General features: G+C 40.2%; 1 protein-coding gene and 1 long non-coding RNA gene across 11 annotated transcripts in view; one reads left to right on the top strand and one right to left on the bottom strand.

Moving 5' to 3' along the window:
• LOC111269369 (sodium-independent sulfate anion transporter) overlaps nt 1–15500 on the bottom strand; it is a 43067-nt gene extending 27567 nt beyond the window's left edge. For 4 of the 10 annotated variants that reach the window (XM_022848895.2, XM_022848896.2, XM_022848906.2 and 1 more), the window contains exons 1-2: nt 1321–1372; nt 180–309 (exon numbers count right to left, since the gene is read on the bottom strand). In XM_022848895.2, coding sequence (XP_022704630.1) covers nt 180–309; nt 1321–1357 — 167 coding nt within the window. In that variant the 5' untranslated portion in view covers nt 1358–1372. Of the gene's footprint in view, nt 1–179; nt 310–1320; nt 1373–1654; nt 1834–4156; nt 4496–14565 lie in introns of those variants that run through there. The other 6 variants (XM_022848900.2, XM_022848901.2, XM_022848903.2 and 3 more) reach the window with 6 other exon arrangements.
• Nucleotides 2366–3235, top strand: LOC111269377 (uncharacterized). The gene is made up of 2 exons (XR_002685740.2): nt 2366–2719; nt 3148–3235. It is a non-coding gene; the product is annotated as an uncharacterized LOC111269377 (long non-coding RNA).
• Nucleotides 15501–20143: the final 4643 nt, after the last annotated feature.

Here is a 20143-nt window from a genome sequence, read left to right as displayed (position 1 = left end):
TCGCTACAAATACGGTGTACAAAACAAACCATGGACCGCTAAAATCCACAACAATTTTCCTGAACGTCTAGGTTTGTGCAACGGTGACAACAGTGCATTTGCCAAAAATAGAAGATGAATGTCTTTCTATGATGTTGCCAAAAGACAATCGCCTTTGTCCTTATCACCAATAGACCTACCTTTGAGGACCTGTGCCTGCGCAGCAAAGTTTCCCACAGAAGTCAGCTGTCGTTTCAGACTCGACCCTATTAATATCGGCACAGCCGCTCGGTGCCGATCCATTGCTGTTGACATCTTCTGTAAAAACAACTTACATAATATATATTAGCAGTGATTATATACATTTTATTTACTAAATTGAGATAGTTGCACACGTGACGTACAAGTCAAAACAGAGCTGCGACGTAAGAACGGGGACGCAGCCCTTTGTTATACGGTCGTCATGCGACTGACGTGTGTTCCATACATGGATTATTTTGCTATAGAAATACATTATCGCCTCTCAGTCTATTACACAATGCCTTTACATAGTGCACTAAAAGGCATTATGTAATAGATAGTGTCATATGGATTTCTTATTCTTTAAGCTATTTTTGAGAGTAAGCTTTCACTGGGAGTTCCATAGGGGACGTTTGTGAAATCATTTTACATAGAGAGAAGCAAAGTGGTCTGTCGGGCTCTGCAGCCAATCCACACACATAAATGGCAGTAATAAAAAAAAACTACAATTATGATGGCAATGTCATATTCATTCATTGTAAATAGATCTATTTGTACGAATGCAGAATGCAGGTTTATATTACTGCAACATTAGCGATTGAACCATATAGCCGATCAAAAACACCTTCAGGGCATATAATCATATGCAAAGCGTGACTATCCTTATTTTTTTATGGTATTACTTGCTTTAACATAAATTTGATTGTACTGGAAACCAAAGATTTCATTTTGTCTAATGAAGTACACCAATTTTATGAACGGTCTAGCCACATTAATACCACTTTAGGCCAAACGGTTACGTCGAATTTTGGTCACTTGAAGAAGCCGATAATGTGATTAATGTTTTTTTAAAACAAAAATTTTATTAGATTTTTTGTTACATGGTAAATCTCGACAGGCATGACAGACGATACCTTTAATGACAGTTATGGTCACTTACATATACATATATATATATATATATACGAAAAAAACGACAATGAATGCCTTAAAATAATGCTGATAAGGTACGTTCATCCTTACGTACAGCTCTATTCCTAATTACGTTCACCTATTTACGCTACTTCAACAATATTTCTGTTGAGTTTCTGCAGTGCATACTTAAAGCCAATCTCCTGTACGAGCAGAGCGATATCATTATCCATATCTTATTTCTCGCAAAACAAAGAGAAAATAGTGTTTCTACTTTAGCATATATACACGGAGCCATCACAGCCGTAGCGTGGTCTATCCGTAACAAACAGCTGATATCGAACACGAGCCTTCCAGTCAGCTGTTTCAGCCTGCCTCAACTGGCACCACCTCTTCAAAGATGCCTGAAACAACAACTGGCCACTTCCTTTTCGTCTATGCGTAGTAAATTAAATAAACATTATAGGTTCTCGAGCTTCTTTCGAGTCTATGAAAATGGTCAACAGAGAAACCATACACAAACCTGTTTCACGAAAAGCGTGGTTAAGCGGCGTGTACACTGAATCCGTCAAGCCAGGCATTTCCCAAGGCGGCGTCCCGCACCACCTGAGTCTTTGCCTGGCGTACTTGACACCCCAGCCCTGTAGAGGTCTATTGCCTCTGGGCTGCCAGTTGCCATCAGTCAGTCAGCTGTTGCTTGTTCTCTCCACCGTTCTCTCCTGGGCATACAACACAGGTCATGCGTACGTTCTCTTCCACAGAACAGCGGGAGAGGTACTCTTACCCTTTCGGGAGTGCAGTCTGAGCCTGGCTAGTGTAGAACCGACACGAAAGGCCGCTGACCCGTTGCTGCTGGAGAGGGCAGATGACCAGACCACAATGACCTGAAGTGGAAAGAGCCGCCGGCTAAGCACAGGCGCATGCTAATGCCGGGCAACAAACACTGCGACATGACCTTGCTAATTCGGGCCAGGATGATCAAGCATCCATTTTCGACGACAAAAAAAAATTATTGGAGACAGGGCAAGCGTTGGTTGTTTGTCTCTTCTGTGTTTGTTCACTCTTTCTTTAATGACTATTTTTTATAGTCACATTTTGCTGGTCCAGTAACATGCGAGCCGCTGGTCTACGCAGGCTATGCGGGCCATCAGAAAACAGCATAGTAACATGTAACAGGTCCATACAGACTTAAAAACGTAAGGAGGTGCACAAAAGCACACTGTTTGTGCTTACATGTGTGTGCGTCTGGTTTCCATGCTTGCCATAGAATACGTATTTCTCTATTCTGTTGATTGAGGTTGACGATGAAGGATGAAAAGCGATATTATCAAACAGACACAGCGTGTGAGTTTGCTGCACTAACAAACGGAGCAGGTCATGTTTTGCTCTCATTGAACGGTATGAGCAAGATAATTTGCGGATATACAACGTAGAGCTGGCTGATGCTATCGTCTAAAAATCACTGCGCAGAATCCATCGAAGAAGGTAAAGAGAAGGAGCATATCTGACTAGAGAGGAGGCACACGGAGCTTCGTAAAGCAAGAGACCACGCAAAACAAGAAAAAGCTAGTAAACTTCGAGAGTACAGGTATTTCCCTATAATTTCATCCCTCATGATCGAAGATGGATAGGCGAGTGAGTGAAGGATGCTGAATGCGCGTAGTTTTTTGTGAAGTCGTTTACTGCAGTTAATTCCACTATGGACTGCTTTGCGCTATGGTGGCCATCGTATGGATACTAAGCTCGCAAACGTCACATCTCTTGTGATGCTCCGTCAAGCTCGAACACTCGAATATTAGTTTTTAGGGGCATAAAATTTTCTCTATGAGTGGAAATGTGATCGTAAAACCCACCGCAGAATTAAAAGGATAGCGGTAAAAGAGTTAAAGCGTTGCTTTACAATAATACAAAGGCTAGAAAACGGTTAATCCTTTAAGTGGACCTGTGGCTAGAAGAAGGACAATGACGAGTAATCGATATATGTAATAGCACAATGGCCTTCTCTAATTGTTTCAGGATTGCGATCGTTCATCACCCAAGGTCTGAAACCGGAACGAAGAGCTATTTTTGGGCTACTACTAAATTGCACGGTTTAATAAGCGTATTCCTTGTTTTTTTTAACGGAACTATTGAATTAAAAATGGACCAGATAGGGCCAAGATATCCGGTTACGGTTTGCAGGACGGGCGCTATGTCCAAGCAACAGATAGATGCGCGCTAAATGGATTTGCGGTGATAAGCGATAGGGATGCGCAATAGACGCTTAGAGAATATTGCTAAGACAACATAGATTTACGCAAATGTAATAGTTGCATATAGTACGGATTGAATAGAAGCCTTCGACTTCCAGCTTCGTTTGTCTGTCGAACTGACACCGTCGATCTTTGTCCACCTCACTGTTACCTTACACTGACTTTACGGTTATCCCAAATCATTACATCCCGCCTATACTAAGTAATCGGAAGGTTCAGCCATGTTTACAGGCAGATCTGCGCAATTTTTTTTCTAGTGATTTCGTTGAAACGACAAACTTTACCTATCTAGAGACACTTGTTCCATTCACAAAAAGCCTACAAGATACACCCGACATCTTTGTCACTGATTACTGAATGGTTATTAAACATGATACACTTCAATTCTCATTGTTTCTATAAAAGTTTTTTTTTTGTTTTTATGACCTTTACACGGACTGGTTTTCAAATCAATTTGTTCGTTTTCAGTTTTGAATCTCTCTAAAAATCCAATATACACCTATTAAACCACCAACCTATTAGAAAATAACTCCTTCAAATAATTTTAGTACGCTAGGTAATCTATCTAGAAGCGGTGCAATAGTTGATCTCTATTGTCGAACTGCTCGGTTTTCAAAACCTCGTTTCAAAAAACGTCGGAGCAAATAACGACAGTAAACCGGTGACAGCAAGGCTGGCAGATTGAATATCAGCCTATTGGATGAAATTGAAAGCCTATTTTTGCTACTTGAACTAGGACATTTTGTCAAGAAAAGCGTTAAATCTTTTCTTACCCAATAGCAGCAGCATGCCTAATTAGCGCCGAATAGGTACTAAGTCATTATTCACAGTAACCGTACTATAGTAACAGGCCAACTTCAAGCGGACATTATCAAAATGCTTATTTCGTCTCTACAGAGACGAGAAGATTTCAAAAACAAACATCTTATACATTAAAATGCGACCTGTAGTTTGGCCTGTAGCGTTTCTCACACGTACATGTATTGCGCCTAAATGGCTGTCATCATTTAACGATGTTGCTATTATTAAGGATTGATAGTGATTATGACGTGTGGAATAACGATGATACCAACTTAGTTATGGGATTGATCAGGGATTACAGTTAAACTTGAATTATTTTTTACAGACAGTAGTTTAAGACAAATCGGCGGTGTAGACTACAGCGAGTCGAGTGTCTTCCGCCAGACTTCGAACGTTCTATCGTACTAGTGCTTATTAGCGTGAATGTATCCATTACATTCGTTTTATTTTTTTACCATTACGGATAAGAAAAACCTGCTCACCTGGCGGCTACTATCGTTTCGGTGGTTTTTCCTCATACGGTTTACGGAATTTACTTGAGACCTAACGAACTCCAATAATTCCCAACACAGAATTTAGGACGTAAATCTATGTATATCTACGCATACCCCATGCCATGACCTAGCAACTGAACCGATAGTGACTAGCTGTTATCAATGACACCCTACATATCATTGGAGAACGCTTCATAGTTCATCGTATACCATTCCTAGCGATAAGTATAATCTTTTAGAGTAGTAACACAACCTGATAGGCTCTTTGATATCGTCTTAGATGACATATCTGACTATGAATTGACAATGGCAGGCTATATATCTGTGGGCTATATCCCTTCTACAATAAAAACGAGACGTTACGCCTTGCTATGATATATATATATACGTACATATATAAGTAGCGTTCTGTCTTAGCTTATGTCGCTTGGTCGGACAACTTATGAGGTCTGCCAAAAATACTTGGTTAACCGGTAAAAAAAAAGTCAGGAAAACTAATAGAAATTTTTTCTGATTGTGTCTGTACATTGTAGTGGCAATATGAATACAGCCACTTGGTAAATCGGCCTTAATTTTCCGTATATATAAATACTATATAAATATTCTGATATAAATACTATATATAAATTCTTATATAAATTCTATCTCAAATCAGTGTGGTACTAGAATTATAATCTACGTCAGTCAATTTAGCTGTTAAGTGTCATAAAAAAATGACTGCAATAATATCAAATCGTTCAGAGTTGTTTAAATATAGCAACAATAATATCGATAATTAATATAGTATAATAATTATTATCATTAATTTTCCGTTGAACCGTGTCTCGTATTTTTAAGAGGAGGCATTTGGTGGAATTGAACCAATTTTCTCATTGGATTGGGCTGAGATGGACATGACGATCATAGGTACAATACTACGAAAGAGTTTTTTTCGTTGTATTATTTTATCGCCGACCAATTGTTCGGTACCATAGACCTTACACAGAATTATACCTTTCATGTGTTCTTTAATTAAATGCCACTGTAAATATATATAAGTGTATTACTATTACTGATAAAAAAAAAACCACAGTTTTCATCTAGGAGATATCATGCAACCTCCTATCTATTGTTCTGATGAAAATTGACCGCAGCTCAGAAGCCTCAATGCGAGCAATGGTTATTTGCGGAAATAGGCTTTCCCACATCATCCGGGAACTATAAGTCAAAAACAGTTTTGCTTCGTGTTTCGTATATGAAAAAAACTGTTGACTGTTCCTGCGTTATCTGTAATTTTTTCAGTACTCGGCACTATCTTCACTAAGTAGAGTAGAATACTTCCCCGATAAAGACTGCTACGACTTCACAGATCGTCATTGGAGATCGTTTTGCGTATCACAGTGTAATACGGTCATTGCTGAGGTAAATCTATGGCTGTTTATCTTCTACACAAGCTTTGCTGCTCCCGGCTAAAATGATTTCATTCGTTCGTTCTCATCGTTTGACATCTCTGCGTAGTATACGTTAGTCACTCTGACTGCGAAGACCACCAAATCGCTGCCTCGCGTGACCCTGCTGTTGAAAGACGATAACCTAGTCACGAAGCTACACAGAGCTAATTCGGGGAATTGACATTCTCAAAGAAGAGTCGTCAATACCGCTTTTTATCCGCTATTGGAAGTTACTGACTAGTTCGAACAACTTTTGAACGAGCCTTTGTAGTCCACAGTTTGATAGCACGAGCTTTCGGCTCCATCGTTACTATTTTGCTAGAATCATAATTATATCGAACAAGCTCAAAGTTATCGTTTGATACCTATCGTCATTTAAACACCTTTGGCATTGAATAGTATATATTAAATCGGTGTATATACATAAAGAGACCATATAGCCAAAGTGATTTTTTCACACCGAAAAAACGGAGGTTTGTTTTAGAAAAGAGCCGAGTATTTTTTTTACATCAGGCCTCCACGAGTACTGCTAGAGACAAATGCCTTTGGTCCGTAGTAAATTCCTCATACGTAAGCTTCAATTGTCAGTCAAACGAACCCATATATATAATGTATTATACATACAGGAAATATCAAGTGGTCGTAAGGTCTATTGCACGTAACAGAAGGCGCCAACTACCGAAATCTGATTAACTGCAGTGCATTTTTTCCACTGACAGCCATTTACGATGTTCGCAAATCCTCAAATAACTCTGAATCAGTCAGTCGGAGCGGGTTTGGCCATCGTCTGCGTTCTACTATGCCTGTACAACGTTGGCGAAACCATTAAATACTGACATCACAAATCTGCATAAAAACGACTCTTAATAAATAGCAGTTTATCTTTTTTAAAAGTAATTATGAAGCTTGATTGAAATTTGTTTTTTGCCTTACAGTGTACAGTGCTTGTTCATGTACCGACAGATATTGTCGCCATGTATTTTACCAGGGTTTTAGAATCTTACATTTCTGCTTAAAGGGCACAGTTTCGATGTATGCTACCAATTTTGTCATTAATCTTTCTACAGTAAGCATATAGTTACAAGGGCTTGAGCAAATTTGGTCACGCTACTTCGGAATATAAGGAATAAGGAATATAAGTAAGTACAACTTCATCACGTTAATAAGGTTCGTAAACGGAACGAAATTTGTAGAAAGATGATTTTCGTCTCTAAAATTGTATGTGCGTTGAAACGTCGTCCAAACCGTTCAGTATGCGTAAAATGAATGGACACTACTATTAATTAAACCATTCGGCATAAATTTAAATAATAATAATACAATTATTTAATTGGATTGTATCGTAAGGAGTCTCCGACCTAGCCTGCATTATTAAATCCGTTATTATCCGATTTTTATATATATGAATGTCCGATTATTAGATATTATCAGTTGATTCATTATCTATACAACGTTCACTCATTTTGACGGGAAGCGTCTTTTCAGAAAACGCTAAAAATCGGTAATGATTTATAGTCTGCGTCAATAAATGCCCAACCCAGCCCAATCTGACATGATTACAGTTTGCAATCGCGATCGGGAAATTTCCGTTTGACTTTGTCTGTTGAAACGAGAAGTCGGCCGACTATTTTTTATGTAGTGTGTCGCCGAAGCCGATAGTAGTCGATTCCAAGAAGCCGAAACTAACCATACCAGGCCCAGCGACGTATTCCGCCATCTGAAGACACGAAATTGTATAAAAATGTGCATACGTCCTGTCTGCTATGTAACGTTTATTTACGTATTAAGTGAATGAAAATATGTAAATGTTTTACTTTGCAACAACGTCGCAAATATTTTCATCATATCATTTATGGCCTCCAATACGTAATGAGCAACATGGCTTTCTTTCGTCACAATCACATAAATATAGATATGTAATAAAAAGCAGTAAAAAGTTTCCGCATGCTGGTGAACGTTAAACCAACTAAAAGAGAATGGTTGAGCATACGACTAGCTGAACAGATATGGGTAGGAAGATCTGGTTGAAAACGTATTTTAAGCACAGTTTGCTATATAGTTACTCGAAGCGAAATGCGATCTAGTTGTTTATGGAGAAACGCGACGTAAGAGTTAACAGGCAGCATAAGTTGGACAAGTATACATATCTGGTTAACTGTGTGCTTATAGTTAACACTGGATCGGCGGATTCAGTGCAGAAGTCGAGTCTTTTTTCACCGAAATGGCCTGCTCCATCACATAGCAGGGCCTCTCAATATTGCATCAAAGTCTCTTGTGATTGAAACGTTGTTTAGCGGATGTTTTTACGCGCGCTTTTTGAATATATCGGATCCTTTAATCAGCATCATAAGAACAGATCGACCTCTTGCCCGTTGGCAGAAGGTCAAATTAGATTGTTATAATCGCCGCGTCTGCAATGGATGGCCTTGGTCAAGTAGAGAGGGCTAAAAAAGAATCTATTTTCTGCCATTTCGATTGGCTATCGCAAGTTGGTGACTGGACTAACAGCGACCGCTACATTCATAATGTCATACGTGTACTACCGCATAACATCATCAAATCTTTGGCGTTCTCTAACTCTTAAAACGATTACCACCAAAATACTTTGCCTAATGCAACATTATTATTATGCAAGCATGGGATCACCATTTCATTAGACAGTAGTGTATGTGAGAACGGCAAATCTGCGACAATCTTAGTAAAAAGTAGCATGAATCTCAGCCAATATGTACGTGAAGATCGCTAACTTCCAGTGGCAGTGCCAACATCGAATCCAGAAGTGCTTTGCGCTCTCAAATCGATCATTTAGCAGGTTAAAGCCGTATAACTAATTATAGTAGTCTAAGGTCCAAACAAGGAATAGTGTGCGCGAATGTATTGGCCTTTTTCGCGTGCCAACTAAAACTGAAGAAATTAAGCACGCCATTGTGTTGACAATGTTCTTCGAAGGCGCCATAGTCGATATTAGAACGCTAGCTTACATATGGCCCTGTGTCGGTATTGACGACATGTCATAACATTAGCCGAAGACAACTTGGACAACACAAATAAGGTTTGTTATCACAAGGATAACGACAATCACATATGGGCTTAGTTGGAATTATTTTACGGACGAAGCTACGGGGATCGTGGACGTATGTCAAATTTATACTGAAATAAATATATATAAGTATACAGCATCGATTATGTTCATTGGAAGCCGTTTGCTTCCAGGGCCTAATTAGAAGCAAAGAAAGTTGTCCGGCATAACTTTATCAGAGGTTATCAGAAAAGATTATCTATTTACAAAGCATGGCATTTCTGTTTAGTCGAGACTGTGCAAGCTCGTTCCACCTCTAGTAAAAATCATCACTCCAGCTATGACGCCGTCTGCTAATGTCTGAATGCTGAAAAACTCAGATCGGGTTATTCGATTGTGCTCTAAGGCGACTGTGTTTTTTGGCTTTCAAGCAGCGCTCTGACAGTGCTGTCTGCATCACGAGTATTTTCACGATTTAGCCGAAAACAGATACTCTCAAAATAAGTTAGTGCAACTTCCGCTGCCTCAGCATTAGTGCCAATGGGTATTCTGGAGGAAGTTATCAAGCGAACCGAAGTGACATGAACGATTTTCGGCAGTAACCAGACGTCGTAGTTGATTTTTTGTGTTATGTATTTCTACGTTTGTTGATGACTGACGGAACGAGAAGTGGTGAAAGGGCTCTTGAAGAAATGTCCATAGCTTGTAATGTGAATGTGAGATCGTCACAGTCAATGTAATGCCTTGTCCATTTGGTCTTAATAAATGTGACAATTAATCATACCAACAAATTACTAGTGGCTGAACAGCTAACATACGACTAGAAATTGCATTAGCGGCATTCGTTGATTAGATAATGTCATTTACTATAAAGGACGCTGAGAAATTATTTCCACGTCAGCCAGATTCCCTAGTTTCTGACTGATATACGCGTATGAAAAAAGTATAAAAAGGCACTCGAGTCCTTTTTTGATGTTCGATCAGCCGGCCGGCTAACTTTCTCAGTTGCAGTCTTGTGCACATTTATTATATTTAGCGTTGAATCAGATGGCGTGACATCGATGTTTTTCTTGTTTCTTCGGCCTCGGTGTGATGCGGAGGAAAGCGAAGTCAGCCTGCAGCAGATATTCTTGCCCATAAAAATATCGAGGTCGTTGAGACGGTACACCTACCTACCTATATATATGACGAAGAAATTTTCTCTGTATCTCTATTGTATGTAGTTCTAAGATATCCACACCCACTCAAACAATAGAGGATTTTTTTCAAGAAAAGAGCTAGTTTACACCTGGAAGAATTCGAATCAGTTACTTCAATCCGGTCATATTATTTACAGACATTTTTTGTTTTCCTAGCATACGACATAAATACAATGCGATCGGTCCTTTGGTATACACATACGCACGGATAACAACTGGTGTACCTGGTAGTGTTTTGCTGGAATTTCGGCGCAAGCTGACGTTCAATATAAACAGAAATTTTATAGGGAAAGGTGACTGTATATCTATTTAATACCGGGTTAGCAAATATTGAAAACGGGCTAGTGATAAGCTACAGCGTTACATACATACTTGCACGATTGATCATTGTTTCTTTCAATAGAATGAAGCCCAGCCCGCAGTAGACCCGCGTGTTACGAATTATGGTTTTCTTACCCGCTGATAATGACATTTTTTCAGTCAGTAAAGTGTTTTTTTCTGAAAGGTAACTGCTCAAATAATACGCGCTCGAAGATCACTTTATGCTTGAATGAGGTCAACTTCCGCGATCAGCTCTGGGTTCACTGGTCTGGTCGACAGTGAAATCTTGACAACAACATATACGATTGCGCAGGTATTTGGCAAGCTAGTATATGGTCGCAAGGGAAAAGAAAACAGCAAGCGATGGCAATCCTAGGTACGTGTTCCGCTCGTCATATGTGTAATGTGCTCCTTCAACTGTGCTTAATAAGAACGCGCGCTGAAATTTCGGAGGGTCGCCGTAAAACAATCACTACGTCAACATATACCGAAACGTACACAAGAGCTTTTACATACATTTCAATATACAACGACTGATTAGTATATATATGCATATACCGATACGATCGGTATCTAAGTCTGAGGGGATAGATTTTCCGTGCGGGGAAAACATGCGGACACGAGCGGAGGACTGATCAACACAAGATTGTTTTTATCGTGTGCTGAAGTGCATAGTCAAACGATACGCGTTATGACAATCTTAGGGACGTAACCCTCGATAGACGAGGTTTGCGTTAAGAGAACATCTAGGAAATAATCCTTTCATCAATAGATTATGGCAGAATTCATTCGTCGATGGACATCTCTTCACTTTGAAATATGCTTTATATACTACTGCTGTCAGAGTCGTGTGGTCTTCACCATGTAATACTGTATGTAGACTTCAGTCTCGTTTAGCCGGTCGACGAGTGGCGTCATTTGTTCTGGCCCATTGTGAACTATGCGGTCAAAGTAACACCTCTACCATTACAATTAGTTCTTCTCCTAATGATGCTCGCTTTTTACAGCCCAAAAATTACAGAGGTGCCAACAAGGACAGATAGATTCAGCAACACATACTAGTCACGTTACATACATGCTTTTGATAAACGATACCATACTTATCAATTGTGAATTAGAAATTTACTCTTTGAGAATAACATTATGCACCATAACAAAACGTTCTTGTAAACTGTAAACGTTGGCTCTCAACGGTTACTCGCCCATGTTCCCAGCTTTATAAGTGTTTTTTTTTTTATATTTGCTGCTCGCTTAACCTATCCTAGAGAGATAATGTTTTCTCTGTCCTAAACTAAGCGTAGGACGCTTTCCTCCGCCTAGTTAGGGCAGTTCGATTCGCAATCTAGCCTTTGAAGAAGCCGACATAACGATTACCACGAACCGGTTACCCCAAACGCTGGCTTTCCGTGAACATCCAGATGTTCACTCATAGCTCTCTATTGCATAACATGATTTCTGCTCGCATCCTATGCTGATTTAGCAGATTCAATTATAGAAAAAATGTGCAATTTTAATAGCGTTGAATGTGGTCCTTTTTTTTCAGTGACGCAACGGCATTGAATTGTGTCATCATTGAGCGACGCACTATTTTGAAGGCTAGAATACAGAGCTTACGGATCTGATAGGAGAGCGGACGGCGCATTTTCTATAGCATTTATTTTCATGTTGACTTGAAGTGGATCGAAAGGCCCAACGGAAGGTTAGTTTTATGACACAATTAATCCGTGTCAGAGACGTAATCTGTTTTTCGCGCTTTGTCAGTCATCGTCAGCATCGTATCCGTTCGACGTTAACCGGCTGAGCTACGATGCACAGTGATGCCTGAGATACTTTATAGGGATAAGACAGCCAGACCAGATCAGCTGACTGATAAAGTAATCTTAAGCACGGCAAGCTTTACGTCTAGCATTTTGACCTACATGTATAACACTATGACTACAAAAGAGCAGATATGAATAAAACCAGGTTGGTGGTAAATTCACGCCAAAGTCCTTGCGTCGGTCGAAGACGTCAACTAGATACTTTGTCTTTATGTTACCCGTGCGTGCAGTAAGACGTTGAATGACGTCAGCTTTATGTACCCGATAAAGTCGCCAAACTCACTTTTGCCCGAGTATTAAATCTACTAGTAAAGAAGTACAACGTTAGGGGAAATTTGCGCCGCCCTTCTGAAAGGATGGAAGCCCCCTGTGGAGAATACCCTTGTAACATGAAGGGCTGTCCAAGAGCTATTGGCTTACAAACAATACGTGATACTCTAAGTATCCCTTTTGCTTGTAATGGAGACGGAACGGGCCTTCAGGTACCGTCAGAGGCGCTGATGCATGCCAAAGGGTTATGTACTTTTTCAATACCCATGTAGTAACAGCTTATAGCACAGCACAAACATTGAAGAGATAGCATTTCTTTGCGAAAGCTTCAAGTTCGACACGAAATTCTAGCACTGCGATGATCATTTACTATGGCGTACGAGCTCACGTCGTGGTTTGGCAAATTCTGTTGAGCGTGTGTACATAAAATCATACGCAAAGATTGTATGATCTATTTAAGGAACAATGTAATCAGTAGATAGCATTCAGACCAATGTGCAGCAGATCAGTCTATTGTATGTCTTATGCATGCTATATTAATCAAGCGCTTACCGTTCAAATTCGTATTAACTGACTCTCAATTGACCAGTCTGCTCCGTTTCCAAGCGCTTGGATTCAGTCTAATACTAACAAAAGAAAAAAAAACGTTAAAGGATTGAATAAATCGCAACTTGATTTGGTAATAAAACTCGATCTAATTGGAGTTGCTCGTCCAATACAACAGCTAGGACGGGACTTGCATTAGGGGCAATTTGATATCGCTAAACAGTCTGGTACCAGGCCGACGTACGATCTGTTCAGATCCGTCTGAGGCGAAATCGCTTACTGAACTGGGTTGCTCGAGGGAAGTCGGAAGGTTTCGGGTCTTAGTCTGGTTAGATACATGTAAATTACTGCGGCCTCATACTCGCAAATTTGCCAATAGAAAGTAAAGTCTGACGTTAGAACTCCGCGTAAACGAATCCAGCCTACTGTTAGACATTTCAGTGGCGCTACATGTCCACAGTGGCTGGTCTTGGGTCTGTTCGGGGTTATCTATCGTAAGCAAGCATAACAGATATTTCAATAAGAACGAATGGTTTCTATGAGCATAGAGATCATTTACTACCGCTGGCTGCACGGTAGAAATGAGGAAATTTTTACATTTGTTCGTCTTCCGCTATCGCTTATTTGTTTGCAGCCCGTTCTAATTTTTTAAATTAATTAAAAAAAAAAATAGAATTCATCCAAGAATTGAATTTAAAGCGTGCATATTTAATCGATACGCTTTATACAGCACGTACAAATAGCGGCCACATATAATAAACGCAATGGAAAGGACGTTACCGCATTAATTACGTAAGTTACTTGTGAAAATACGATCATATTCTGTATTTTTTTGGGCCACTTAATGGAAAGTCACATTTGCATAATTTGAAACAGGTACACCAAATTATGAGCACCGATATATCAACGATACTATACAGTGTACGTGCTTTTCCTTTATCATATATCCGCGTCAGAGTTTCTATGCAACGAATAAATCGATGGATTTCGAAAGGCAAATCCTGTTTTCAGAGCAGCGGTTGTACGGCTTTCTGTCAATTGGTCAATCAATGGATTCGTAACTTTGCCATCTGAAACGGTTAATTTGTGCAGCTTATCATAGCCATAGTGCTCCACAGGACTAAACACTCAGCATGGGCACGTTGGCGTCGAATTAGTTGATTTTTACGGGTAATGGGTAACGGCAGCTGGTAGCACAGTAACTACATGAACTTCCAATATAGTTATTACTAATAATTGCCATAACAATGATCTGTACTCGAGGTAGGCCTGAATTACGCACCTTTGATGCCGTGTTCTTTTGTTTCAATATGCATGTTAGCTTCAGACGTGCGTGCTAGGTGTCAGCGAGTACTCTTGAAGTCGATTTCCTTGTTTCTTCTACGGTTCACAAAGTTCACAGTTAAAACTTGATTTAACTATCACGCCTCAGCGTTCGGCACAATGATCGTCGACGTTTTTATACACTTTTGTTACCTGCGCTTCGCACTATCTCCATTTTCCGTTATATTTTCAAGTTTGATCTTAATTATGAATGACCAACATATGCTGATAGCGAAAAAAAGCTATTGGCATTTAGTGGCCTAACAGAAATTCTGTCAACATGGCCCGTTCGGCCGAGTCTTCTGTGGCTTGGATAAAATCTTAACTTGAAGATAATATCGCAATTTTCTCCTGTGGATTCATTTTCATACGGCGTCGTGATCCGGCGTCAACAACCTGTTGCTTGAGCCACACGCTAACCCATAGAACTGGGTGAAGCTCAAAGAAAAACTGAAGTGGCTTGCAGCTTCATTGCTGTCTTTACTGCCGTCTGAATGATACCCTTTTTGCACCTAGCAGTTATATACGGGGCCAATTTAAGGGTTTGCAGCAGCGGCAGCAGCAGAAACGACAGTGGGCAACTGGATTCTGACACGGTGTATCTTCTTTGCGACTGATGCCTTTGCTGCTCGTGGGAAAGGACGTGTGAGCTATGTCCGCCTCAAGTTTAAACTCGAGACGGCGAGATCCTTCGCGCACCATAAACCGCTACTGCCACCGGCCGCGTCTGCTTGGTGTCAGATTTACCTAGGCGTATCCGTCCGTTCCTTCGTTTGTTTGCCTGTTCACACTTTCTCTGCGCCGATTGGCATCGGGCGTCGCGTGTTCCCGCCAGCTACCGATCGCTATCTTGTCATCAGGATGGCGGTTGTTCCTTGCTTTGTAAGAGTCCGTCGTGCCAATCGAACAGATTATGATAATCGCAATGGCGGTATATGCGCGGTGCTTGCCGAAGACGGTGAGGAGGCAATTCATCGACGACGGCAAAATGCTGCGGCGTATCGCACCACAGACGGCCACTCACCTGCAGAGGGTTCGTGGAAGGTCTGCCAGGGAAAGTCGGGTTGGAACGAACTCATATTGTTCGAACTGCTCGTTGCGCTGTGCCAGCTACGCATTGAGACTACTTGATAATTATCGATTGTTGCTGATTTCTGAATGATAACCAATAGTCAACAGTAGAATTGAGTTCTGACATACGGAATTTGCCGAACGATTCACCCTAGACCGCTCAGCTAGTTGGAGCAGGCAGGGAGACATCGGAGTGCTTGGTCAGCGGTATGGCTAAAGTTACATCCAAACAGAACTTATGATATTTAGCATCGGTCCGACAAGCGTCATCTAGATACGCCATTACCGCAGATGGAATTTTCGACTGCGAGTGAACATGTGATAGTTACTTACAAAGAAAAAAACGCGGGTAACGAACAAGCCCGATGCATTTTAGTCTCTGTATTCATTACGTTGTGACTGCAAAGCCCGGTTTGTGAATGAACGCAGATAAACGAACGTCTTTCGCATAATTACGAAACGCTATTGGCACTAAAAGCGCGCCCACAGGATGATCCTCGGAGGCATTTTCTGGCTTGAAATCTATTCTTTATTCAACAAATGCCTTCGATCTTGTACGTAAATAAGTCCAAACACGCATTTTGACCCTGTCTAACGCGCCTTTTTCCACTAAGTCCCTATTAACAGTTTACATTTGCTACCTCCTACAAAGACCGTAGCATAGCAGAGGTTTCCACTGTGACGGGCAATCAAACAATCACCGGATACGTATTACGATCCTGTTTTTCGGAATCTTTTTAAAGAAAATTCCACAATTTGTACGAGCCAAGAACTCGAAGTCAAAATGTCACTATACAACAATATTGATATGGTGACAGAATAGTGTTTTCTGTAGCCATACAAGGCATCCGTATTGCATAAAAAAGACTCTCTCTGCAGTAATTAAAGTCTACAGAGAGCGAATGTTCATTAACTATTAAGATAGTACTGTGCATATATTTGCGTATATGTATATATACATATACATATATATATATACACACCATCAAAGAGGACGCAATCTACCTCATTAGAAGCAAGTATACTATACCCAACCTTGGTGGCCTTGGTTTTGTGTGTGGACGTTGTCATCGTTATAACTGTTTGATATCGGCCAGTTACACGGAACTTCAAGTTGCTGAAAAATAAAGAGAAAAACATAAGTAAGAAAGCGAAGTAGGTAGAAGAATTCGTTGTTAATATGTATTGTGTTTAGATGTTTAGAGTGTTGCGCTAGAGTAATAATCAGATGATCAAGTAGAAGGTCCAATCAATAGTCAGTCCAGATAGGCAGATTCGTGCCGCCAAACGCAATTGAGACCAGCCGACGCATGTCGCTTATCGCTTGGATAGTGGAAAGAGTTGTTGTTATCCAACAGAATGGTATGATACATAGAAAAAAAAGATAATATATTGAAAAATGTTAAAGAAGACCTGGTAGGTAGGCCATACGTGTGAGGGCCACGATAAACAGTAGCATAGTAAACAAGGTACACAAAAGTGGTGGGAGTAAAAAAAAACCTACTTGCCTATGAATCATGTTGCGGAGTGGACGCGATTAATAGGTGAGCAGCGATTTCCTACTGCAATCTAGATAATTGAGATGTATGTGTTTTATTAAAAGGCAAATAGCATAACGGGCAGAAACTACAAAGGGAACGAAGAGCTGAACTATAAAACTATGTTTACTATTCTGGACCATATCAGGACCGGCATAAACTGGTGAAGGTAGGAGGATCCACTAGGCAAAACGAGGATGCTAATCGATTCAACTCTTCGTCTATATACTATCGTTCGCTTTGCAACGCTGATCATCGTCGACAAGGGAAGCTCTATCGTAACCCAATTCGACCGTGAAATTAGCCCTAATTACGCAATGCTGGACGCGTACGTCGGGCAACAATTAACAATATACTCTAGCGCTTGCGTTAACTGAGAACGCGTCGTTGCATAGGTGTTCTTTTTTCAGGATCCAGCTTTTACTTTTCCATTTGATGAAATAGGAATTATTTGATCTGCGTAAAATTTTTCCCAGTAATTATTCATACATTGAGCTTTATAGAGATAAGCTGTCGCATTTCCATGCAAACGTATCATACAGTCGGCCGTTATAGTAAGGATAATTCACTAAAGCACGCTGCTAATTGAGAACTTCTACTGTGATCTCGTTTGTTAACTATACAATAGTTTTTGGTACCTTGTATTAGGCCAAAATAGCATAAATCTTCTGCGGCAGTTGCGATAAAAAATTACGCAGATACACGGCCTATTGTGAGCCCAGCTCTAAATCATAATTCGATTCCCGCGATCAATGTTTATTAGAACTAAATAATGCGGTATTGATTTTTACACTCTAAATTATTACATTAAAATATTACACTCTAAATTATTACATTAAAATATTACACTCTAAATTAAAACATCGCTTGATGCGGGCGACATTTTTTGTAGGACCACAGTTTTTAGTACGGCCACTGGCCTTCTTAGAAGCTCCGCAGTTTCAGTATAGTTCAGATTAGGCGAAAACCTTATTTATTGCTACGCGTTTCAATTGGGTACTTCTCGTCAACCCTACGGAATTGCCGTTCGGACATATGGAATCGATTGACGAGTCATATCTTCAGCATGAAGGCGGCATGACTAGTTCACTACTTTCTAAACGATAAAGTACTGATTCTCAATTGTTAATAATAAAATAGGTCTCTGGAGCTTAATCGTGATGCACGACACTTTGTCTTAAAGCTCCTCCAGATATACCTTCTACGGCTAATAGCCCGTCTTGTTAACTACAACCCCACTAACTTAGCAGAGAAATAGCCGTTATTTCATGTAACAAAGTCGCACATAAGTCGACGCGCGAGTATATAAATACAGGAGGCGATGAGAGTATTTGGCGTGTCGGAAAAGATGAAATGTTCCACTATAGACGCCACAGCACGGGTCTGTGATTACGCTACGATACCCAGCCATTATTTTGCGTCTTCCTTTCTTTCTTTCCCAGTGTGGAAACTTCGGTCTCTTCCACCATCACATCTGACACAGAACATAGTTTTTTAGCAGATTCCTTTAGCTTATATAAGTAATGAGAGGACGTGACAATATTCTACCGCTAAGCACCAAGCGGATTATTACAGTGTAGTAGCAATGGCCGTTGCAAGTCAGGAAATTAGTAGCTAATAGGTAACAAGTTATAACAGCGTTAACGGTTGTTCCTGTCTTCGGGTGGTGACAAGAGAAATTTGCAGGAACGTTCGGTCCAGCTAGCTCGTTGTGTCAAACGGCTCAGATGTTGATCGATGGCCACACGATCGGTAGCTTCCTGGGGGAAAATTTTCGGAGATACGACAATCGCCAGAACAGAGCCAGCCGGCTAAGGAGTCCGTAACGTAAAAGACAATCTTTATTTTTCCTTACTATGTTTCATGGAGACGGGTAAAAAGCACGATCTGGTGTGAGAATCCGTATTAATTATCAGTTGTGGAAATTAAGCAATCAATTGTGGCTGTACGTTGAGGCAAAAATAGTAGGAACGATTGCATTAATCGCTTGTAATCTTCTAATCTCACATCGCAATCATGGTGTCGCAATGTCAAAAGCCGATCAGCAAGAGTAATTGATCTTCGTCTTGCGTAACGCTAGGTGACGTTCCTGCGCAGTTGTTGTGAATTAAATGAACTTCCGCAAAATTGATACGCGTTCATCCAAAAAAATCACGTAGAGTATGATCGATGTTTTATGCGGATACCTAGGACATTTTAGGCCGTCTCAGGTCCAACGTAGTAAAAAAAATAGTGAATGTGCGAATGCTTTATAACCTAGTATATGTGTGGCTAGAGTGAACGCCATCTTTCGACGAATGGACATATTTCTGTTTGTTCGCACCTTATCACCACGCAAAAGGAAACGTTCATAAAAGACGTCTCAGCTTTTGAATAACCAAATAAAGGGAATTTAGTTCATAAAATAACAAGAACTTATTTAGCCCATTTTTGTTCCAAAGAGGTTTCTTGAATGGAAACAAGGCATGCATATGGCTGTACACTATGGGATCTAGTTAGCAGTCGAGGATTATCGACTACCCATTGAGGATTTCTAACAAAAGGTTGCATTTGCGTAATGTTATGATTTTTCCTATATCTAGCCCGTTTGCCGTTGGAGTTTCGCCTACTCGATGTTTTAATTTTCCGTTTTGTTTTATTATAACAAGCATTCGTTTGCTACTCTATATTATCTAACAGCCATTTGTTTTTAGCCAGATTATTGTAGCTTTCATCGTATTTGAACAGTAACAAGAGTTTAAATAATTAAAATACAAAATTTTAAATGACGTTTTACTTACATCCGTGTACGTTTCCAAAACGATGCACGGTCTCGTTTCTGAGCAGAGGATCTACGTTGAAGTTATTATTTTTTTCGATTCGATTCTGACCTAACCCACATTGTTCTATTTACCACTTTCATATAATGTTCTGCTTGGGACAAACTGA

Source organism: Varroa jacobsoni, unplaced genomic scaffold (assembly GCF_002532875.2).
Source record: "Varroa jacobsoni isolate VJ856 unplaced genomic scaffold, vjacob_1.0 scaffold_1382, whole genome shotgun sequence".
NCBI lineage: Eukaryota > Metazoa > Arthropoda > Arachnida > Mesostigmata > Varroidae > Varroa > Varroa jacobsoni.
Note: the sequence above shows the minus strand (reverse complement) of the source record. Positions and strands in the feature narration are given on the sequence as shown.